Below are 24409 nucleotides of genomic sequence, written 5' to 3' on the forward strand. Positions count from 1 at the left end.
CTTCTTGCCCTTAGGCAAGGCAACCAAATCCCAAGTCTCATTCTTATGCAAGGAGTCGATCTCAAACTGCATATTTTTTTTGGTACTTTTACTAAGTTTTTTGTTATTGTTTGACACTTTATAATATTTTGCAATTCTTTGTATTGTTTGGTGTTTTTTGTACTCCTTCGTACTCTCTAATACTCTTTGATAGTTTTGGTACTCCTTAATATTCTTTGATGCTTTTGGTACTATTTTAAAACTCTTTGTAAAGTTTGATATTTTTAGTACCCGGTTTTTGATACTATTGGGTACTTTTAGGTACTTATTGTTGCTCTTGCTTTGTTAAATTGTCGTTAGGGTACTTTTATGGTACCTTGGGTACTGTCTTTTGTTATTTGGTCTATGGTGCTTTTAATGCTTTCTGGTATTTGAAGCTTTTTGGTCATTTTGGTATTGCTTGGCTTATGGTGTTTATTGTTACTTCTTACGATATTGTCTAACTGGCAGGTATGGAACTTGAGATGTTAGGGGTCTATATGTCTAATCCTTTAATGTGCTTTTGCAAAAAGACTATGAAAAGTTTCAAGCTAAGTGCACAGATTGCCAACTCCAATCAAATTTTGTCAACAAGCTCATTGCAAATGTGAATAATGGAATGACATTCACCTTGTTGCCAAGGCCTCATATTATGGAGGCTAAGAATACCATCCATGTCTTTGGGTCTTGTGTTGCTTATGGGGAGGATTTAGAGCCCTCTTATGTTGTCAATGACTTCATACTTTCCTACCAACATCAGTATCATTCTTTATGCTTTACTATTCTTTTGCAGACAAGTGACACTTGTCTACAAAAAAGTTGGTTTTTTATGTTGATTGTGTCGTTTGATCAAAGCTTGTGTTTCCTTTCTCGTTGTGTGTGTGTGGCTATAGAAAGTGCTATTGAGACTATCAAATAGAAGATGTTCAACAATGAAGTGAAGGAATGCCACAATCCCACCAAGTCAGCTACTATCAATAATATGTGCGGAGAGGATGATGCTTACAAGGATGTAAAAGATGTCCTGCATGACTTGGGTGCTAGTACCGTGGATGGAAAAGGGAGTGAGCCAAGACTGGAGGGTTTAGACAATGTGGTGGATTCCTCAAATATTGCTAATCTGGAGGATAGGTCGAAGTGCCAAGAAGGAGATGCTAAGACTAATATGCATGATAGAATCAAAAGGAAAGAAAGCAAATCTAGGAGAGACAATCCGTGAGACCATAGAATTGGATGAAGGGTTACCAAGTGCATGTGACAAGACTGAGGAAGCCACTGTTGATGATAAGGTAATGCCTAATGATGAAGCTAATGATGTTTATCCCAAGGCAGCTAATGCAAAGGTTGTTGTTACCAAGGCTACCAATGTGTGTGCTACTAATAAAAAGCCTAGCGATGCCAAGGCTTGTGATGTTAAGGGTGCTGATGAGAAGGGGGAGTACACAAATGACATGAAGGAAGGGGAGGATGATGCAAAGCATGGACATAGAAAGATAGCTCACAAGAAGGGAGATAAACCCAAGAAGGTGGGGAGCATGGTAGATGACAGTAAGGGGGAGACTCTTGCGGGGTATACTATTGAGACCACAAGTGTAAAGGGAGATACATTTGTGGGGGATATAGCTTCTAGGGTGGACATAAATGCAAGTGACTACATTGATTCATCCACTTTGTTAGATCTTTTTTGTGTCAAAACAGAGAAATGCCCCGTACATCAAGGTCAAAATATGTGTGCTTGCAAGATCTAGTTGTTATGACAACACTTTGTACTTTGTGATGTGCTTTATATGAATCAATAGCACTTTCTTTTGGTTTTTTCACTACCTTCTATCTTTAGTATGTTGTATCATAATTCATATTCTCTTGCTTATAAGGTTTAGTAAGGAAGTCTGCTACTACTAATTCTATACTTTCAATTTGGTCGTATTGTATCATTTGGATATTGCTTAGTACCAACCTTACCATTGTGGTGTTCCTATAGTTTAGTATTGTTATTTGGAACATCGTTTTTAAATTATGTGTCTTTCTTTTCTCATTTGGGCTTTGGGTACTATTGCAAGACAGCCTTGGTGGCTAAAGCAATGACCCTCGAACACACAACTCTTCAAGGATGTGCAGGCTAGTTCTAACCGGGGTGTAATACTTGACATCAATGGTGTGCTATTCAAGGGTTATTGAAAAGGTCCAAAAAATGTTTAGGAGTTTCCATTCCCGAATTCAGTTGCAAGCCTTGAATTTGGAAACACTCCTCTTGGGTGTGATTCCAAAATCCTAGTCTCTAAATAGGAAGGACGTTAGGCTAGGAGGCGATAATGCGGGCTCTAGTTGTAAATCCCTTGGGTTTGTTGAGGATCGGCCTAACCCATGTGTGACTTAGGAATGGACTTCCTGGATTGTATGTCTGATATTAGACATGAGTCCTAACCCCAAGGTGTGCAAGTATCTCGATGGGCCTACTATGTAGTAAGACATACATGATATTCTGGCCATGCTACACAAAGAATAATATGTGCAAGATTGTGAATGTGTGCTTTTCTCAATTGATGAAAACGAGAGGATTGTAGGTATTGTTATACTTAGCTTTAAATAATGGACTATGTGCATATATTTTTATTGTAAACTAACCTCTTACTTTACATTTACAGACATGTCTTCCCAGAATGATTGCGAGGTTTGGGTTGAGAGTCTCCAACATGTGCAAACCATAAAAGCAGAGTATGGAACAAGCTTGTTTTTTTTACGTTTCTAAAGAAAGTATGGGAGAAGCACCCCCTGGTTCAATGTTGCCAATACAATTCTCATCGATGATTCTAGATACAAATCATTGAAGAATGACTATGATTCATGCATTTGTATAAGATCATATAAGCCCACCTATTGTGACCCGACTAAACCCTTCTACCTTATGGATGTCATCCACTAGTGGATGTGTGGCTAGATAGAAAAAAAAATTCCCAATCACTTACTCTCAAAGGAACCCATGTTTGATATAGAGGAGGACATCTCCTCATTTGTGGTTGACCATTCCATACAGCCTGAGGGGTACACCTATAGATTTGACCCCCTTGTCATTGAGTGAGAAATGTAACATACCAAATTTGGTTGTGGTAATGTACAAAATATACCCAATTTGGTACTATGATGTACCAAATTCAGTTCCAAATTTTGTATTGTGGTTCAGGAACATTGTTTTGTACCAAATTTAGTGCTAAACTTAAATTTAGTACTGTGGTTTAGGATCACTGTTTTGCACCAAATTTGGTTTAGGATCACTGTTTGTACCAAATTTGGTACATAAGTAAACAATATTTAAAAAGTGGTCTTACTTGTGAAAGAGGAAGCCAAAAAAAGATGAAAATACAAGAAGTCTACAAAGTGAGATTCTATTTGGGAGAAGTACATATTTGGTCACTTTTAAGTATGGCAAATGGGGTCAAGGTTGTTATGCCTGCATCTTGGTCACTTCCATCATCATATGGCATATTGTTGTATATGTTCTCATGTACCTCAATGGATCATATGGATTCCAAGGATAGCCTCCATGGGAAAGCATATGGCTTTGATAAGATGGGAGTAGATCATCACTGGAGGGGTCTGATCCAATAAGGTATATGTATCAATTTTTCCTTCAACTTAGCCATAGTATAAGCCCTCAACTAATTTTCCACCTCTGAAAATTTTGTTATGTCAAAGGTCCTCATGAGCTCTTATTGTTTGATGCATTGTTTTTGTGCATTTTAGAAGGTAGAAGTCCTCATTGAGCTCGATTGCCTTGACTGCAAAGGTATCCCCCTGGTGGACAAAATGGAGCACAACACTTTAGGGTCTCCTTCATAAATTGCAATGTTATGATCCCAAATCATTGTCATGGCAAACATATCTCCATTATCCTCCACATCTTCTTTGCTCAAAAGTGCATAGCACATGGGTTGTTCCTTGAGTATCTATCAACACAATGGAGTGAGCGAGAGCCTGTAATGCACTGACAATCCCACAATAGATGGCGTTGCAGATCATCCTTTGAAACCAACCAAATTACTCTTTGAGCACTACGCCTATGTACTTCTCTTATGGCTTGAAATGTTGCATTAAGAAAGTCAACAACATCAATTGCACACTTCATAGGCCAACCAGCTAGTTTCAACTAGTTTTAGCTCCTTGTCTGAGCAAGGGTTCTCTTTATGACAATATCTACAACAGCATGCTCTCCTTTTCCATGTCCTAAGGTAGAGAAATTATGTATCATGTGCAAGCCTATCAGCTGATAGTACCTTGCCACAAAATAGAAAGGTTTGTGTGCCTTAAATTGAGAAGGAACGCCATCTAACCATACCCAATGATATTGTTGATGATGCCCTTTTTGTTTCAGCCACTTGTCATGAAGCATAAAACAATGATGAACAAACAACATGTCATGGAGCTTGTCATATGATATGTAAAAGTGTAGTGTCTTCTCAATAGCACATACTGAGTTTCTCACACAAGAGATGTGCACCAATATGGTTACTTGGGTTGACCACCAATACATGGATTGAATCTCATTTTTCATTTTAAATGAATAATTCTCTGTCAAATCAACAACAGACACTACAACATTGCTAGAAAACTTAAGCAAGCAAACTTTGAACTGTTGGACCTACCACCTAAATACGAAATTATGGTTGATGAAGCTTTGAGATGATATGAAAAGAGACAAACAAAAGCAACACTTTGCATTCTTTCTACAACCAGATCCTTTCTCTTCTTACCACTTCTATTATCACCAACCTTTCCAGTTCCTACATCCTTAAAGACATTCACAATCACCTCCCTACTATCTGTTGCAATCTCGTCTAGGCAAAATGATAACTTACTTACACCACATTCAAGGCAATTTCCAAGCAAGCATTCCTTTGCATGATATTCATTGACAACAAGCTTTGGGCATAATATGGATATCCACAAAATGCTTGTGTGTTGACATACTGCCTAGTTTGCAAAACACTAACCTGAGCAACTCCTTACACAACAAATGGAGGTGCACATAGATAACCTATTCCATGATGCCCAAACTTGTTTTGGTGCATCTGATTGAAAGCCTCTTTTGAAATATATCATCTAGATATGATATACACAATAGCATGTATACCGCTCTTTCAACTTTCGAACAAAAAGTGATCTTAGTGTCTCAAAGAATCTAAGTCACAGCATCACTATAGGATAAGTACTCTTGAATCTTTTGTAGAACTCAACCTATCACACAAAAACAATCCAACTTAGAGCTCAAATTTTCACAAAAAAATAGCCCGAATATTTTTGTGAAAACCCATGAATTCAAAACAATACCAAAATCTAGTACTATACCACATTTTGGTATTGTTCTTGCCAAACTGATACAGAGTACCAAACTAGTACTCCTTACCAAATTGTACAAAGCACCAATTTAGTATTATAGAATACCAACTCCAATTCAAGGCAGGGAACCAAATCTATTGTACCAATCTTGGTACTGCATAAAACTAGTGCAACACAAAAAAGCACCAAATTTGGTACAATGCATACAATTTGGTATCAACAAATGTACTTTTGGTACTGCATGTCCATCCTACTATTTATTTTAGCTTCATACTTGGTGCACATGCTTGGGTACTATACAAGGCACAATGAAGCACCAAATCTATTACAGTACCAAGTTTAGTACTTTATAGAACTAGTGCAACATAAAAAAATACTAAATCAAGTACTACACGATCACTTTGGTATCTAGTAAGATACTTTTGGTATTGTATATCACTGTTATTTAAATTAGCTTCATATTTGGAGCATATTGCATGCTTGGATACTATGCAGGGTACAATATAGCACCAAATTTGTTGTAGTACCGATTTCGATACGTAGAACCATCAGCAAGTACCAAATCTAGTATACACTTTGTTACCAAAGTTGGTACTTTTGGTATTGTATGTGATCACTCTTGCTATCCAATATTGAGCTTCAAATTTGGTGCTCACTTTCATGCTTGCATACTATACAAGGTACCAAGTGGAACCTAAAAACAAACTGTACAAAACCCTCTACTATATGAAAGCCTACCAAATTTGAACTCCACACAGGGTTTGGTTCTATAAAGGGGACACTTAGTACCTATAAAATCCTATTCAAGAGAAAAGACAAGGCGTGTTCTTGAGCTTTGGGTACTATATGAAATGACTACTAAGCATTATAACACCCTAGTTGATACTCTAGAATGACTTGGATAGTATATACCTAGTTTCTTTGGTGACATATGGAACAAGTGGCATGCATATATGATAAGCAACAAGTTTTGTTAATATAGTGTTGTATGGAGTATTAATGCGCAGCAACAAATTTGGTAGTGGTCCAAAGGCTTTCCTACTATTCTAGAATACACTCACAAACATTTGTCCAAATCAAAATCCGGACAATCAAAGATCGCAAGAATAACATGTTACCTAAGATTCATCATCAAGAAGATATATGGGATCTTTGATTACACATTTTGCCTCAATTCTTTGCTTGCATATGTTTGTTTTGTTAGGTGAAAATCTCGTCTCGGATGTCTAAAAGAGGCATAGACCAAATCTCTAGTTTCACCTGTGATAATACTATTTCACGGCAATTGTCTCTAACAAGCACTAAGTGGCAAAACTTCATCCTCATCTTTCATATCCAACCGAGCACTTGCTGCCACTATATTCCTTCGATGAACACCCAAGTTAATAGCAATTCTTGATTGATTAATTGATGTTGTTCTATCACCATTATTCAAGATCATCATCAAAGAGGTTGCCTTAACAAAAAGCTCACTTGTTGAGTGGGGTACCTTGAGCTGAGTCAATGTGTTATGAATGCCAGAGAGTCTGAGTAGACAAAGGTGGAGGGGCTAATGGGAGCTTCAAAGGGAGGGAGAGAGAGAGAGATGGCTATGGTGTGTAGCAACTACAAAGATTGTGTGTGCGCAAAACAAGGCAAGCGTTGCATCTCCCCTCACCCTCTACTCACATCATTGAGATCCCACCCTTTTGTTATGAAACGTTTCAAAAGAAGTCACCTTTCTAACCCCTATGTGATGTAATTCTCTTTTTTCTCTCTATTTTACCTTTACACCTTCTTTAAAAAGCAATTGGTTTTACACACACAAACCACCAATCCAATGTGGTGTCAAGGACACTCCTTTTTGTACTACCACGCCTTTCTTTCAACCATTACCTTGAGTGCCTAAGAGGATGGAACGTTGCCATCACATCGTATGTATTTGATGCACTTAAATGGTAAGTGATCTTTTTTCTCATGGAGTTGTATAGGTGTCACAAAGATGTTCCATGTTGAAGGACTTTGATGCTTGAGATACAAAATGCCCAATGTTATAATAGAAGAATGGGTTGTCCTTCAAATTAACCTTTGTAAGGGCATTCTTATAAATGGAGAAGATGGATGTCTCATCATGTAAGAGAAAAATAGTGAGATTTGAGACATTGACCATAAGGAGGTCATCATTGTATCTAAAGTATGGGTAAAGTACGTATGCACACACTTGCACATGTGCACGCACAAACACACATGACTCTAAACTATCTTCACAAAATCTTTGGTGTTCCCTTGACATAATCACTCACATATCACTACACAAGCTACATGAGCCCCACATAAGCAAGAACACATATGCATGTGTGCACATGCAAAATTCTTTAAGATATACACCCTTACAAACATGTTAACCCGCACACGTTGATCAAGAATTACCTCAAATAAGCACATTGGCCTTTCTTTATGTAAGCATGCACAAAATCCATGAACATATACACTTATCAAACATGCATACATGAACACACAAATATCCACAACACATTGTCACAATGCTTCTGTATTTGTCCAATAGTTAAAAGTTCAAAATTTGAACTTTGAAAGAAGGCTACATTATGCTATCAATTATGGTTTTGGGATATCTTTAACCTAGTTAAGTCCACATAAAGTATAATCCAATTGGCAACAACTTTTGAACAAACCAAAAGTCCTTTAAATAAGCATGTATGTGCAATAAAAGATTCAAATACCATACAATCAACAAAGCTTATACTAGATAACAGTTTAAAATGTTGATCAAATCATGAAGAGGCTACATTTAGCCACAATGAAAGAAATTATTCAAAAACATCAACTCTATTGAATCTCTACCTATTAAAATTGTAAAAACTAATTGAATGTCTTGGCTCACATCTAGACTTGTAGCCAAGGAGCACGTTCCCTTGACTGCTAACTCGACATGTAATCCCCATGACAATGTCTGTCTTAGACAACATGTCGTCCCATTACAATATCCATCTTATTGACCTACCAATCAAGATGATAATCTCTTTTTACAATGTCCATAAGTGCCTCACCAATGCACATGAGAATGGAACCCATGGCCTTAGGTCTACCACCATCTTATAAACATTATTTTGAAACAAATAGAGAGCACTTATATCCTTGCATTCGTGAATTCAAATAATAATATAAATTACATTGCTAGTGCATCAACAAATACAAATTTCTTACCATTAAGAATTTAGTTGGTGGAGTGCACCCTTAACACACTCTCCCATGGTGTCTTTAAGACCCCCAAGGAGTTGGGATCGATGCCTACAAATGCACACAATCGCATGAGTCCATTGTGACCAGTACTTTATGACAACCCATCCCGATTTAATAAACCCAACCAATCGAAAAAGAAAGGGCTATAGATTTTTTTTATCTCCACGTGTTGCATGGGCCTCGACAAATGTGTCAAGTGGCAATTCAAAATTCTAAGATCCACAACCACATTAAATATACCGATGTAGACTCTCGAGAATCTTATCTCTTGGATAACCTTAAAACAAAAGCAAACCCAACCAATTTAGGTAAACCTTACCAAAGAATATAAACTTGATCAACTTGGATCCCAAAGTTGTTCGAAATTATTTGCATTAAAATTGCTCTCAAAATCACCAATAGAAAATCTTCGCAAATTAGCCGTGTTAGGCAAACATCTCAATTGAAGCTACAAGATCCTTATGACCCACACTAATCTATTAGGGTGAGATGAGAGTCATCCTGATTCAACAACTATAGCTTTTATATTAAGGTGCATTTCTATCTCTATCCATCGTGCTTCCAAGAGATGCAATGTCCCATTATCATAATTTTGGGAATATATGCTTGTCTAGTCAATGGATATGGACTACAAAGAACAATCTTGAGATTGAGAACCTAGACATAGATGAAAAATTATCAAATGAATCATCAAGTGACGAGTTGAGATGCATGAATACTTTGATGAAGAGAATGATACAATATCCCAAAAATGCAGTGGCATTGCACCAAGCCCACTCAATTTTACATCCTCAAAGTACTTCTCTTTTGATAGAAAGAGCTATAGCTCGATGATAAGTGATTTCAAGGGGAGAAAGCCATCACACTAGAGGTACTCAAACAGCACAACAAAAGGGAGTTGCTTGACTTGAAGAAGTGGAGGACTAAAGAAAGTCTTTGCATTGATAGAAATGATGTTGGACTAGTACTAGCCTTAAAATTGGAAGCATCATTGCATAATGCATGTTTGGAGAATTGGGAGAGCATTGTCCTTGTAAACAATATAAACAAGATTACATTTCTCATGACGGTGTCAATGTGACAATCGATTCTATCAAATCCAAGTATCCAAGTGGTGTATGGAGCTCATCAATTCTTGTGCTTGCAAGGTGTCTCCAAAGTCCTGTGCCTCTGATAAGGTGTCTACAAAATCCTATATCCACTTATTTGGCCTCAAGACCAGAAGGTTGATCTTGTATGTAATTTACCATGACATACAGATCTTCAATGCTTGTAGACATCTCTAAACAGTAAAAGAACTCTTAATCTGACAATTTGCAAGGATTTGTCAGCACGCCCAATGCATCTACTGGTATAACAGAGATACTGCAAGTACCTTTGCCACTTCGTACCAAACCTTACATAGCTTTTGGAGTGATCAAGAGTGTGACTCTTTTGTATGCTGTCAAGAGAGGTTCCTAAGAATAGCAATGTTTCTATCAACAATTAGCTCTTTTCTGGTGCTGCTGACAACTGTTCGCAATAGAATTGCCAAGATTGCACATGCTAGACAGCCTTCTGCGGCCCTCCCTGACAACATTTATAAACTATCACCTACAGAGTTTATGTGAAGTTGGCTTGCAAGTAAAGATGACAGATATGGTCTTACATAAGATAGAACAGTTGAACCATATGAAAGAAAGCTCATTCAGAATGTTTTTCTGTTCAAAGATGCATCATGTTTATTTGATCTTCTGTTGTTCCTGCTCCTGTTGTAGCAATGCCAACTTTGCCTGTTTGTTCTCAGCCGCCTTCTTAGCACGCTCAGCTGCCCGCCGCTCTCGCGGCCTGAGTTCTCGAACATGTCTTGGTGGCGTTTGAAATGTTTCCAATGGCTTATCTGCAAATGGGTGCTGGTCATCCACGAATACTCTCAGCTTCCTTGCTCGATCCTGCAAAATCCAGAATAAAAGGATTGACAAATAAGAAAATAGGATAAATTTTCTTACGAATTAAGGTAAAACAAACCTGTACTGGAGTCTTCATGTCATCTTATAAGCCTTAACCATACCAGGGCCTAGGCTAAGATTGTGGACTCGTCTAGTAACTCCAGTGTATATAATATATAAACACATCCCAACACTGTTGACAGGTCTTTGGAAAACAGCTGGGAAGATGACCTTGGAGAAAAATGGGCGCTAAAGCAACATTGCATGAAGGACAAAAAAGAAGAACAAATGAAGAGCCTAACCAAAAATTGGTCAATAAGTGTGACTCTTTAACATTAACAATCTTCCTTTTGGCCATCATGTTCCCTAGCACCTGGTCAAAGCCAGCTTCCAGACTTTAGTTGTTATTTTAAGGGAGGATTTTTATTTTTAACATTTCCTGGACCCTGAAGCACATGTATCAATTATTGATTTTATCTACTAGAAGATGATCACTGCAGTAGCTTTAATTTCCTTGAACGACAACCTGAAATTACTGTTTCCCAAAAAATTAACTAGTCCAAACCTCCTCGAATGATGTTAGTGGGCACACACAGCCAGACGCAGCTCACAAATATTGCCTGAGTGGAACACAGTACAACTGCATGGAGAAAGATGACTCCCTATCCACGATGCTTCAATCATTAACTCAAGCAAGATGTCCTTCACCAAGTTCTATGATCAAACAGCACTTACATCACGGAGCCTATTTTTGGGAAGCATGCGAAGCACAGCTTTGCGTATGACCTCAGTTGGATCTTTTCGCATCTGATCCTTCAAGCTTCTCTCTTTCAGATGGCCAACATACCTGTATTAGTTTCCAATTGCAAGTCATGAACATGGACTTGCACCAATTGACTGTAATTATTTTATAAGACTGGATTCACATATACATCAAACCATAAGACTTGAGCAGAGTTTGCACCATACAATTCCAAAATATAGTCTTAGACTTGACTATTTCCTAATTAGAAAGAAATGCGATGAAGCTACAATTGCTATCTTTCCTGTTGCTCATGGATAGGTCATATTCAAAAATCAAAGTGACAGAAAGGGTCTGAACTGGTCATGTGACACAGGAATACATGCATTCCAAAAATATGCTTGCAGAAATACGTGAGGAAAAAGATGGATATACGGCTGAGCTAATTTTATTCACTATACATTAGATACAAGGATTAGGAAAACCGAAGTCTCATGTTCCCCTGATTTACAATTAACAAACAGGTTCCTTACACAGACTTTTGACAATCCTAAGTGGCTTATCCTCACCCTTAAGTTGCCTAAAAAGTTACATGGTCATGTAAAGAATGACCCGTCTTAACATTTGAGATTTGCAACATGCCCACATTTGTTAGAGCTTATTTTAGCGTGCCATGTGAGATTTAGCACTTGTACATTCTTGCACAAGGCTTAAAGCCAATTCTTTCATTTTGTTCAGCTACATTGATCATTGAATATTTGTTTTCCCCACTTGCTCCCCGAGGATATTTCTGATGACAGCAATCAATCATAAGGAGGGAAATGTCGCATCCATGGACATCGAAAGGGCACTAGCAGCATTGGTCACAATGGTCATACAATGACACCCAAATGGGCACTAGTAGCATTGGTCACATTGGTCATAAAGTGACCTAGTGCAAATCACTAGGGGCACCTTTAGGGTTATGGAAGCCTAGTTCTCTTTAAAGAACTCAAGGCCCTATTGTGCACATCATTGTGTAATCACCATTCTTGATATGCACCACGCCTTCATAAAACCACTCCACGTAGAGTAGTCACACCCTTTGAGCTTTTTATCAATGTTAGTATATGGGGAGATAGAATCAAGAATCGAAAGATTACCTAGGGCACTTCTAGTCAAATAGCCCAATCAATCACAAGAAGTAAACAATTCAACCACAAGAATGGAAATAACACCTAATAATATTAATAATAAAAATAATAGTAAAGTTGCATAACATTACTATGAATTAGATATTGATCGTATTAATTTAGTAAGTAAATGATAATATTAATAATAAGAGGATTTCAAGAAATACTAATATTAATTACTTAATTAATCAAATAAATATTATTAGTAGTATAATATTTTAACTAATAATAATAATAATAAATAACAATATTTCTAATTAGATATTAATTACATAACTAGCAATTACATGATTCAAAGCAAGAACTTTCAAAAGAGATGAAATAGGAACAAGAATAGAAACACTACATTATGCATTATGAAGGGGAGACAAGAGACACATGATATTCTACTTAAGAGGATTTTAAGACTTGTATCTTTAAAAACTTTGAATTTATTAATATGCAATGTTGGGATATAAAGCCCGATAACCTCCATGTATAGTACACGCACATTGTACATGTGAACGCACCCTTTACGTGCCCTAAATATAAATACATTTTATTCTTTGTGTACCAATACATTGTTGGTACACTCTAATCGACTCATACTTTCACTCTGCTCACTCTCTCTCCATCCGTCACACTCACGCTCAATCCTGCTCGACCTCCATCTCTCTCAGTTGTGCCCCTCTTGGTCCAACAATTGGTATCAGAGCCAACTTTTGTGCACGCTTCTCGTGAAAAAGACCAGCAGGCGTGTAGCAACACAACCAGGCGACGACAGCAAGTTAGGCATGACCTAACGGGACCAACGACACGGCTAGCAACAGACGAGCTACAATCGCAGGAAGAAGCGTCGTGTAGAAGACCAACTGGCAGCCAACGGCAAGTCAACGAGGGGACCAAGCGACAAGAGACGTAGGCTATAGGCGCACGCAAGGACCAACGTGGAGGCTATCACATGTCGACGGGGTCCAGTGTGATGCCAACAGCGGGCAGGCAACAGGTGCGCAGACATGACGTGATGGGGCAAGGTCAACGGAACCCCCCCCACCGTCAGTTCTTTTGTTTTTAGAATCAAAATTTTTCCTTTAATCTCTTCAATTACTCTCCTTTTTTACAGGAGTTCACACGCCAAAAGCACAGATCACAGATTTGTGAGGATTCAAGCCAAAAATTTGGGGCTTTTCCCAGATTGGACATAGTTCATGCTTGTCAGTGACTATCAAGTCAAAAATTGCAAACATTGCGAGCGGTGACCCAAATTAATTTGGGGATTTTACCAAATTAGTCAAAATTTTGACACTTTGAGCAAAATTTCCTGACATTGGATCCCAGAAATTTGGGGCTTTTTATGTATTAGCAAAGTTTTGCTTAGCTGGATCAGATTTGCTGACATTTATGCAATTTTGGACTTGAAATTTTGGGGATTTACACATAATTTGGTAAATTTCTGCATTTTTCTCCGTTTGGTGGCTGGTTCATGTACAAACAGCAGAAATTTATTTCTAGTTGAGAAAGAACAGCAGTGTATTTTGCTGGTTCAGCTTGTGCTTTTGCAAATTAGTGCATTTACTCTTGTGTTCATGATAAAATGGCTGCAACTTCTTCCAGTTCAAACATCAAGAGTTTAATGGAGATTAAACGGTTTGATGGTCATGGATTTGACCTTTGGAAAGACCGTATGCAGGGCATTTTGTTCCTAAAGGATCGTGAGGATGCTTTGCAAGAAGATAAACCCACACTAATGTCTGATGCAAATTGGGCCAAAGTGAATAAAAAGGCTGTGGCTTACATAAAGATGGGTGTCACTGAAAACTACTTATGAGATCACCACACTTGTTAATTAGGTGCATTTAATGCGCAAGTTGGTGAATATGCGACTAGATGAGTCAAAGCCTGCAGCTGAGCACTTGAGTACATTTACAAGGATTCTAAATCAGCTCAAAGATGCAAATTTGGACTTTGATGATAAGTTGAGGGTGATCTTTTTTATCATGACACTGTCGGATTCGTGGGAAACCTTGGTGGTTTCACTCAGCAATAACCCCAATCTCTCATATGATGGGGTGAGGGGTTCTATCTTGAATGAAGAAATTAGACGTATGTCTAGTGGAGAAGGCAACAACTCAGCTTATAATGTAAGAGGCAGGGCTGAAAAGAAAAATGCAAATGCAGGACACAAAAACAGGAGCAAGAGCAAAGAAAAGGATAAGAGTGACATTACTTGCTATCACTGTGGTCGGAAGGGCCACAAGAAACCTAATTACAAGTATTACAAGAAGGAACAAGAGAGAAAGAAGAATGCAAGACATAAAAAGAAGAAGGAAGAAAAGGCACATGCATCGGAGACAACCAAAGGCAAAGAGAAGGCCAATGTGGCCTCTAGCGTGGTCATAGAAGAGCTTTCAGATGCAAAGGTTGATGTATTATGTGCAGTTGATTATGATGCCCTTGTATGTCACATGCAGGATATGTAGATTACCAAGGCTGATATGATTGATGCACTCTTGTCAGTTGATGATGGTGTCACTCAGACATGGATTGTAGACTCTGGTGTTTCTTTCCATGTAACTCCTTGCTTGGAGTGTTTTGCTATGTTCCATGCTGGCAATTATAGAAAGGTGTATCTTGGAAATAACCATGCTTGTAGCATTGATGGGATTGGCACACTACACTTGTCTTTAGACAATGGTCAAGAGCTTGTATTGAAAGATGTCAAATATGTGTCTGGCATTAAAAAGAGTTTACTATCTGTTGGTCAGCTTGACTTGCATGGCTACACCACACTGTTTGATGGTGGTTGTGGAAAGTGAAAAAGGGTTCCATGCTGATTGCAAAAGGAACCAAGAAGGGCACTTTGTATTGTTTGCACTGTAAAGCCTTGAATGGCAAGTTTCTTGCAATTGTTGAAATTTGCAGCCACTTGGAGTTATGGCATAAGAGATTAGGCCATATGAGCCAAAAAGGACTTGATGTCCTTACCTCTCTGAAGAGGGTTGATGGAAAAGGCTCTAAACTTGACTTTTGTAATGAGTGTCAGTTTGGAAAGCAAATAAAAAATTCATTTTACTTTGGTGTCTCTCGTAAGTCCAATGCCTTGGACTTAGTGCAATTTGATGTATGTAGTATGCCCGCAAAATCGTTGGGTGGTGCTGCATATTTTATCTCCTTTATAGATGACTGTTCCAAGAAGATTTGGGTGTATTTGCTGAAAAAGAAACATGAATTGTTTGCTGTTTTTAAAACTTTTCATGCATTTGTGACCACTCAGACAGATAGAAAGCTGAAATGCTTGAGAACTTATAACGAGGGTGAGTTCACATCGACTAAATTCAAGTCCTTTTGTGACTTGCATGGTATTAAGAGGGAGCTTACAGCCCCTTACAGCCCTTCTTCAAATGGGGTGGTTGAAAGATATAACAGGACTTTATGTGAAAGAGTGTGGTGCATGCTATCCACTGCTAATCTCCCTCATGCATTTTGGGGAGAGGCACTCAAAACCGCGGTTCACATTTGCAACCGCTCTCCAAACAGGTCCTTAAATAATGGCATCCTTGAGGAGGTTTGGTCTGGCAAATCGGCCTCATATGACCATTTACGTATATTTGGCTGTGATGCTTTTGTGCATGTTAGGGATGAGCTGAGGAATAAACTTGACCCAAAATCCACCAAAGGCATTTTCATGGGCTATGGTGATGAGGGTGAATCTGGCAACACAGTGTGGTTACCTCAGTCCAAGAAAATTATTCGCAGCCATAATGTTGTGTTTAATGAGGCAAAATTGCTGAAAGGCACAAGTTTCAAAGTTTGCAGCCACCCATTACTTCAGAAAATGAGCCTCAAGGTGCTGTACCACAGGCTGAAACTGATGATCAGCCGGTTATTTTTGAGCCAGTTGACGATGGACAGCAAATAGAAGCACAAGGAGGTCATGGACAGCAAGATAGGCTTGCTGATTATGAAAATGCAGGTGCTGGAAATGAAAATGAAGGTGTTGTACAGCATGAACAGCATGCTGAAAATGGTTTACAACAACCAATAAATACTAAGAATAATATACATCCAGATGTAGACCCTATTCTTGAAAATGTTGATCATTGGGTACACAAGTCTACACGCGTAAGAAGGCAACCACATAGATTTGACCCCTCCTTGCATTATGTGATGCTTACAGATGAGGGTGAGCCTCTTACATACAAAGAGGCCAAGTCATGTGAGTTCAGCAATAAGTGGGAGCTAGCTATGCAGGAAGATATTAAATCTCTATATACAAATGATACTTGGGATCTTGTGTCATTGCCCAAGGGAAGGAAGCCACTTCCCAACAAATGGGTGTACAAAGTCAAGACAGTTGATGGGAAACCCAAGTACAAGGCAAGGCTAGTTGCCAAAGGATATGCACAAAAGGAAGGGATTGACTTCCAAGAGGTCTTCTCCCCTGTTGTGAAGATGACCACTTTACGTGTGCTTTTTGCTCTTACTGCTGTTTTGGATTTAGAGCTGTATCAAATGGATGTAAAAACAGCTTTCTTGCATGGTGACATTGATAAGGAAATCTACATGAAACAGCCCGAGGGCTTTGTAGTTCCTCGAACAAAGCAGATGGTGTGTAAGCTAAAACGCAGCCTGTATGGACTGAAGCAAGCACCACGGCAATGGTACAAAAAGTTTGACACTTTTATGCTCACACACATTGTACATGTAAACGCACCCTTTACGTGCCCTAAGTATAAATACACTTTATTCTTTGTGTACCAACGCATTGTTGGTACACTCTAATCGCCTCGTACTTTCACTCTGCTCACACTCTCTCCAGCCGCCGTCACCCTCTCACGCTCACTCCTACTCGACCTCCATCTCTCTCAACTGTGCCCCTCTTGGTCCACCATGCAAAAACTTCAATTTATAACTTGAAAGATATAAAGTACCTTGATTGTGATGTCTCAAAGAGTATCTGTTGAATCTACTTTATGATCAGAGTCTATCCTGCATCTTGTAATCTTATACCTTTTTCGTGATTAATACAATTACCTATAACCGGAGAGAGAGAGAGAGAGAGAGAGAGAGAGATCCAATTCATTGTTGCAAACCTAGTGGGTCATAAAAAGTAACTTATTGACTGTAGTTAGTTTTATATTTAAGAGAAGAATTTTGTTCATAATTGATGGTCTCGTAAGTGCTTATCATGACTAACCAAAACATGGCCAATATCCTCAATTCAGTTGTCACAACCACATGTGGAAGAAACAAATTCCACTTTTTTGAGGGTCATAGTCTGAAGGGTACATTTATTTTCCTTATAAAAGGTTGTGGTTGAAACCCTCTTTACCTAGTTAACACTCAAAATGGCACATTTGTGGCTTGAAATAGAATAAATTTTCTTTAAAAAGGCACAAACATTCAAGGTCTGAGCATAAAAGTTGCATCTATTCCATAGAGACTTTTGTTTTATAAAATATTAAGGCTCTAGCATAAAATGCCACACAGTGCCACTTCCAATTGATTGTTGTTGAAACCCTAATTTATAGTATCAATTAGGATCTCACAACCACCTCGAGATCCATGCCCATTAATTGAAGACCCCGTACTCAATGTAGCAACTATAGATACAAAATTTACAGCTAATCTGAGGGATGAGACCATTCTCCATTTATTGTGGCCCACATGCAAGAGTTTGAAGACCCAATTGCGCTTGGATTGAAGGTCAATTAAGGGACAAATTAATCTAAAGAGTTGCTCCTCATTTATGAAAATCATTGTATTAAAGGTTGAAGGAGATCAGCCCATCAATGTGCTTGACCCTTTAGCAATAAAAGTTAAAGAAATACCACAAAAGCCACAAAAGGCACCAGTTGAATTTATGACAATCATTGTATTAAAGGTTGAAGGAGATCAGCCCATCAATGTGCTTTAACCTTTAGCAATAGAAGTTAAAGAAATACCACAAAAGCCACCGGTTGTTGGGGCCAATCAAGTGACAACTATCCAAAATTGTTCGGAAAAAGAATATGTTTTCAGTTTGTAAGTTTATTGCTTGTTGTAATTTGTGAAAAAGGTCATTTACCATTCTTGCCAAGAAGGAAGGCTGTTTCATGTGAGCCTTCCCTTAGATGTGCAAACTAGACTATGAGAAAGCGCAAAAGAAATTAAACATAGGTGATAGGAAAAAGGTGAACATGACTTCAAGGATGAAAAAACGTGAGTAGCTAAGTTAAAACAATGGCTGGGCTGGTCAAAATGCAATGTGCCATTGTCAAAACACAAGGTTTTATTGAGCTAATTTACCATTAGCTTTAATTAAACAACCCCAAAACTCAAGTTACTTGATAAATTTCAGCCATTTTTTTATCGGGAGCGGTTCAAGAGAGTTTCAGTGTCCCACATGTAAAACCCTAATTTGGGAGGCTCCAAACTTTCCATAAATAGATAGCCTACCCTCCCATTCAGCCAATCTCGTTTTTGTAGGTTTCAAGCGCTCTAGCCTCACTACACACACCCCATTTGCAAAGGACATCTCAACCGAGGCTGCACGAAATTATCTCCATCCATTCGGCACTTGTTTCCAACCTCCATTGCACAATCCACACACCCTACTGCTGTTTGCTCATATACATCATTGTTTACAGCTGATTACATTGCACATTCCAAGCCAAATACTTGGCAAGAGACTCTCCACAAACCTTTATGGCATGAGGCCATGGAACAATAACTGGATAGTATCAACTAAAATAGGACTTGGACATTGGTGAATCATCCTCGTCACAAGCCAATTATCGAGACGAAGTGGATTTTTAGGGCCAAGCTAAAGGCTAACGGTACTTTAGACAAATACAAGACTCACCTTGTCATGCAAGGAATCAAGCAAAAGCACAGCATTGAATATGAAGAAACCTTCACATCTACCGCTTGGTTGACATCATTCGGTCTATTGGTTGCGCTTGCCGCTCACCACGGTTGGTTGATCTATTAGATAGACGTCAAAAGTGCCTTTCTAAATGGTTATTTGACGGAGAAAGTCTATGTGGAGAAGCCTCTTGGCTTTTATTCTCCTAACCCGAACAATAAGGTATTTCACTTGTGCAGAAAGCTCTTTATGGGCTAAAGCAAGCACTAAAGTCTTGGTACCACAGGATGGACGAGTTCTTACGGACTCACCGATACCATTCTACCACGTATAATTCAAATCTCTATGTGTATATGTTAATGATATACTTGCTCTAATTTTGTAGCTATAGCAAACATCAAAGCAAAGCTACATTCGAGATGACTGACTTAGATTCATTGTCTTATTTCTTGGAGATGGAGATTATTCGATTCAAGGGAAGTATCTTTCTGTCATAACAAAAATACGAGCTACAGCTCGTGGAACATTATTGCACTAAGAGATAGCTAGGAAATTTTTAAAAATGCTATAGAGAAATAAATTTCAGAGTTTCATTGCAAGAAATGCTGAAAATTTGTTACTCCCCTGCTCAAACAGTCAAAAAGATATCACTTATAGCTTACGACCACTAGAAAATTTGTTCTCCAATAACTTCCTCTCTCACAATGGTTGAAATAGACTTTCATCAACCCCAAAAACGTTTTTCCCACTTGCATGGACAAGTTTTGCCAAGTGATAGTCTTCTAATCTCAATTTTCAGCAATATTCATCTTATTAAATTATTTTTTAAAATATTAACTTTAAAAATTAATTTAACAATTATTCTAGTTTTAAGTAAAATAATTCCTCTAGCCAATAATTAAATTAGCTAGGTCAATTTTTCTTCCAAGTATCCTTAAGCAATTATTAACCCTTAGACATTAATTAATTAGTTAATGTCTAGTCTCCAATGTTACCACCACTGACATTAGTGGCCAACAAATTGATCTAGGCCCAAATCTAACACAAAGTACCACCTAGTAACTGTCAGGCATAACTTGCTATAACTTCTGCCTTTGGTACTAACTAATATCTCAGGGTCCTTGGTCTCACATTGTGAAATAATTAACGTCCACCTCACCTATGCAAGTCACATTTGCACATTTGATTTACTTTTAATCAAATGTTAAGCAAAGCAATAAAATTTTAAATCCTCGTGACAAAAATTTCTTCATCTTTGAGAGGAATGATATGAGATTGCATAAGGACTATGCATGACAATTGTCAAAGCAAATGCACTACGAAATTGGACTCAAATGCTAGCTATTAGTTTTAGGATTTGACAAAATAAAGTGTTCTTATATATTTTTTAAACACTTTAAAATTGTTTGAAGATCTACACCGAAGGTGATAATTTCATTGAGCACCTATGGATCCGTTCTTTCGCAATAAATTGCTGAAAATACAGCCATTGTAACTTCTTTATAGCATATAGAAGTGAGATTGCAACCCTTATGTCACATGAAATGCATAAAAATATTAGGGCGATACAAGAAAAGACCTAATAGACTACATGTAATAGATGACAAGGCAAACACCCAAAGTCCCACAAGGGGTGACCCACCTCAAATATTGGCTTAGAGAGTAGAATAACAACTAACTTAAGGGATCAAAAAGCTAAATGGATGGTTTGACTTTATAGATGATACATTGATATGTTTATTGAAATATGTAGATGTAATCACCAACAAAAAAACCTATTTGGAAGTACTATGTCCAAGATATAACCCCTATATTTTGAAAGAATTGTATATATCTACATGTGATCCGTAATCTGGGTTTTGGAACTACATCACCTTCCTCTTGCAACCTCGTTTCTATGGCAGCTGCAAATACTACTCTCTTGCCTTTCGAGTGCAAAACTATTTTTGAGTACTTACCATGCCATAGAATTAAGCTGTCCATATACCTCAACCAAAAAATAAAACCACTCTCTTTTTCTATATATGCTTACACATATCGTTCTACATACAAAAGTATATTTGAAAGTGTGTTAGAATCCAGCACAAAGTCTAGATGTGGATCAACTGATGCTAAAGCTTCTTCTATTTCTCCAGCTATTACGCACCTCCCACCACAGATCAGCTAACCCCTAATTAGGCACGAGAACTTAATAAACTGTGTTTTCTGACACATACCACATTACATAATGTGTTATAAGATCATTCACTACAATTTTAAGTTGTGTTGTTTATTGCAAGTGCTACAGCTCATTGAAATACATGAACTCCTGTCCTCATTTTTCATACAAGCACGAAAATTCAAAACCAACCCACCCTGTATGCCAACGGTAAAACTTGTTTGTGAGCTTCCTCCCAGTGAAGGCCACATCCTGAGCATTAAGCACTACACAAATGTCTCCTCTCTCTTGATTTGGAGTATAGGTGGGTTTGTCTTTCCCTTGCAAAACAATTGCAATTTGCGACGCAAGCCTGCCCAAAACCTGTGTAGAAAACAAGCGACCGAACACAAAAAAAACATACAATCAATCAATCAATCAGAAAACCTAAACAATGCCCGTTATAAAACATCAATGTGAGAGATCAATCAATCCATCAGAAAACCTAAACTGTTCGCTTTATTAAGGACAATACGAAAGATGCATTATCAATCAGAAAACTTCACAGTTCCCTCAATAAAAGATCACTATGAATGATGCATTATTATGCCATCCATGTATCCACGCAACGTAAAAATTTCTGCTTATGACAATGTACATATAAAAATGAGGCAACAATCTCACGTCTGGACATAACAGCAGAAAATCAAGCACACATACCTGTCCCTTGGCATCGAAAAGCCGCCATCTCAAGCCCTCGATCAGCTCTGGTTTCAGGCCTGCCATGGCTCGCTTGCAAAGAGAAAAGGGAAATTAGACACTGGGACCAAGGCCTCGATGCCAACATCAGGGCCCACTAAACACAGCATACCTTCATAGCAGCAGCCATTGCAGCTAAGCGCTACACCGAAACTCTCTGCGTCAGAGTTTAGCCTCGAGCATGCCAGGCTGGGACTGATCAGGGCTCCCCTACCAAAACCTTGAACTTCGAAATAACAGGCTTTTACTAGTCGGGGGAAAAAATTTTATAATGCCGAATGTATTAATATAATTATGAAATATTTACACGAATAAGCCCTCAAAAACCTTTCAATTTAAAGTGCTCACAAAAGTTGAGTTTTAGCATCAAGTGAATTGCTTAATTTGAAAAAAAAATACCTTCAAATTCTTTTAGATGGGTTGTTCCAATATCCACTAGCCACTTTAGCCTCGAGCACTACTTGCAGTACAATGCAAGCCCATAGGTGTTCAAAAGACAATGTAAGCAAGAGACCAAATAGGATTCTGCAGGTTCTATCCTCTAAGTGCTCTAGGCCTAGATCCTTGGTTGCTTTGGAGGTATTTATGGTCTCCCAGTCTACAACATGTGATCTTTCATTATCATTGAAGTTCCACCTTAAGCTTTTGAGCATCTTCTCTAGTTAATGCCCTTTTACTAGTGGGGGCAGATATTGTTGTGCACAATGCCAAATGTGAAATGATATCGTCGACTTTAAGGAGTTTTCCTCCCACATTGAGGGGTAACTTGGCCATCCTCTTAATTTTATCCTCCACCTTTGTTGAGAGCCATTGAAATCTCTTAGTAGTAGTAATATGTAGGCCTAGTGTACACATAAGTCTTTCCCATAGATATTAGTTTGAATCCAAGTTGAGGAATCTAATGTAGGGTTCTTGAAGCCCCACATGTAGTAATGTAACTTTAGCAACACTAATCTCAGAACCTAAAACATTAGCAAAAAGATCACAAACTGAGAGTAGATTATCGATATATTTTTTATCGGCCATCAAGATGTTATAGTCGACATTAGTAAAAAGTTGGGGTGCATATTTGTTAACCAGTTTGCAAAGGAATACCCTTTAGGTCACCCAACTGTAGCTTGTAGTCAATCAACTTGAGTGGTGGTGGTGGTCTTTTTTTTTTTTTTTTTTTTTTTTTGGGCCGCGCGGGGGGGGGGGGGGTTGGGGGGGAGGAGGGGATGGGTTAGCAACCATTACAAATGGTAACATGGCAAGGGGGCAACTTTGCCTCACAAATCTCTTGAGAGAGAATGGTTGGGACAAAAGCCCATTAATCCCCACATCAATAATAGCATTATTGAATAGTCGTTCAACCATACAACAGAATCGAGAGCCAATTCCCAACTCAACACATACTACCAATAGGAAATTCCATTAGATTCTGTCATATGCTTTATTGAGGTCCATGTGGATCAAAACAAAATTGAACACATTCAATGACATATTTTAAAGAGACCATGGGATTGAGAATAACATCATGAATTTAATGCCCATCCAAGAGACCATATTGTCAAAAATCAATACCCACGCATTGCCAATGCACTAGTTAGGAAATTACCAAATTAGATTTCCCACAATTTGGTCTAAATTCTCACAACAACAATAGCAACACTAGCCCTTGTTATCTAAATTCTCACAACAACAATAGCAACACTAGCCCTTGTTGTCTAGATTCTCACAACAACAATAGCAACATTAGCCCTCATTGTCTAAACTCCTAAAAATATCCCTCATATATGATCTAAATTCCCACAAAGACCAAACCATGAATTTTAGTCCATCCCCTTTGCTAGATAATAGGTCATCGATAGATAGTCCTTGCCTAGCCTCTTGCCTCTTATATAGAGCAAGGTCGACACAATACAAAGTTCTCAAATTTGTGCATGCAGAATATTCTTGCCCTCTATTCTCTAAAGTATTGTAGGTTCTCTCAAATGCTCTCATAGCTCTCAAGTTTCCATGTGGTTGAGTTGGATTCCATAGGTACTTGAGTAAATTATGTGCATTAGAATGTGCTTGTGCTTCAATTCGGATTTAAGGTGGACCACATGGTGAAGAATAAGGTCACCTCTTTTTTTGGTAAGGGGGAAACTCTTATTGCACCATTGGGTTGATAGCTTTGAGCCAACAAAGGGGTAGCATTAAGATACTCTAAATTGGGGGCCCATCATGGTTAAATTATGTATTTTGGAAGCAAGTTGAGAAGTGGTAAGT

General features: G+C 38.2%; 1 protein-coding gene and 1 pseudogene across 1 annotated transcript; both read right to left on the minus strand.

Annotated features, from left to right (window-relative positions):
• Positions 1–4168: 4168 nt before the first annotated feature.
• LOC148020026 (uncharacterized) lies at positions 4169–8424 on the minus strand (annotated as a pseudogene).
• Positions 8425–9340: 916 nt separating this feature from the next.
• LOC148020027 (uncharacterized) lies at positions 9341–22404 on the minus strand. Its single transcript, XM_087700297.1, has 5 exons — positions 22269–22404; positions 22118–22189; positions 21615–21781; positions 11256–11367; positions 9341–10523 (listed from the first exon to the last, which is right to left on the minus strand). Exons 1-5 carry the CDS (start codon positions 22284–22286, stop codon positions 10314–10316), a joined length of 579 nt encoding a protein of 192 aa, XP_087556423.1. The 5' UTR covers positions 22287–22404; the 3' UTR covers positions 9341–10313.
• Between the last annotated feature and the right edge of the window lie 2005 nt (positions 22405–24409).

The sequence above is a fragment of the Lygodium microphyllum genome, chromosome 19 (genome assembly GCF_053477565.2).
Source record: "Lygodium microphyllum isolate KBCC chromosome 19, Lygodium_microphyllum_v1.1.10, whole genome shotgun sequence".
Classification (NCBI taxonomy): Eukaryota; Viridiplantae; Streptophyta; class Polypodiopsida; order Schizaeales; family Lygodiaceae; genus Lygodium; species Lygodium microphyllum.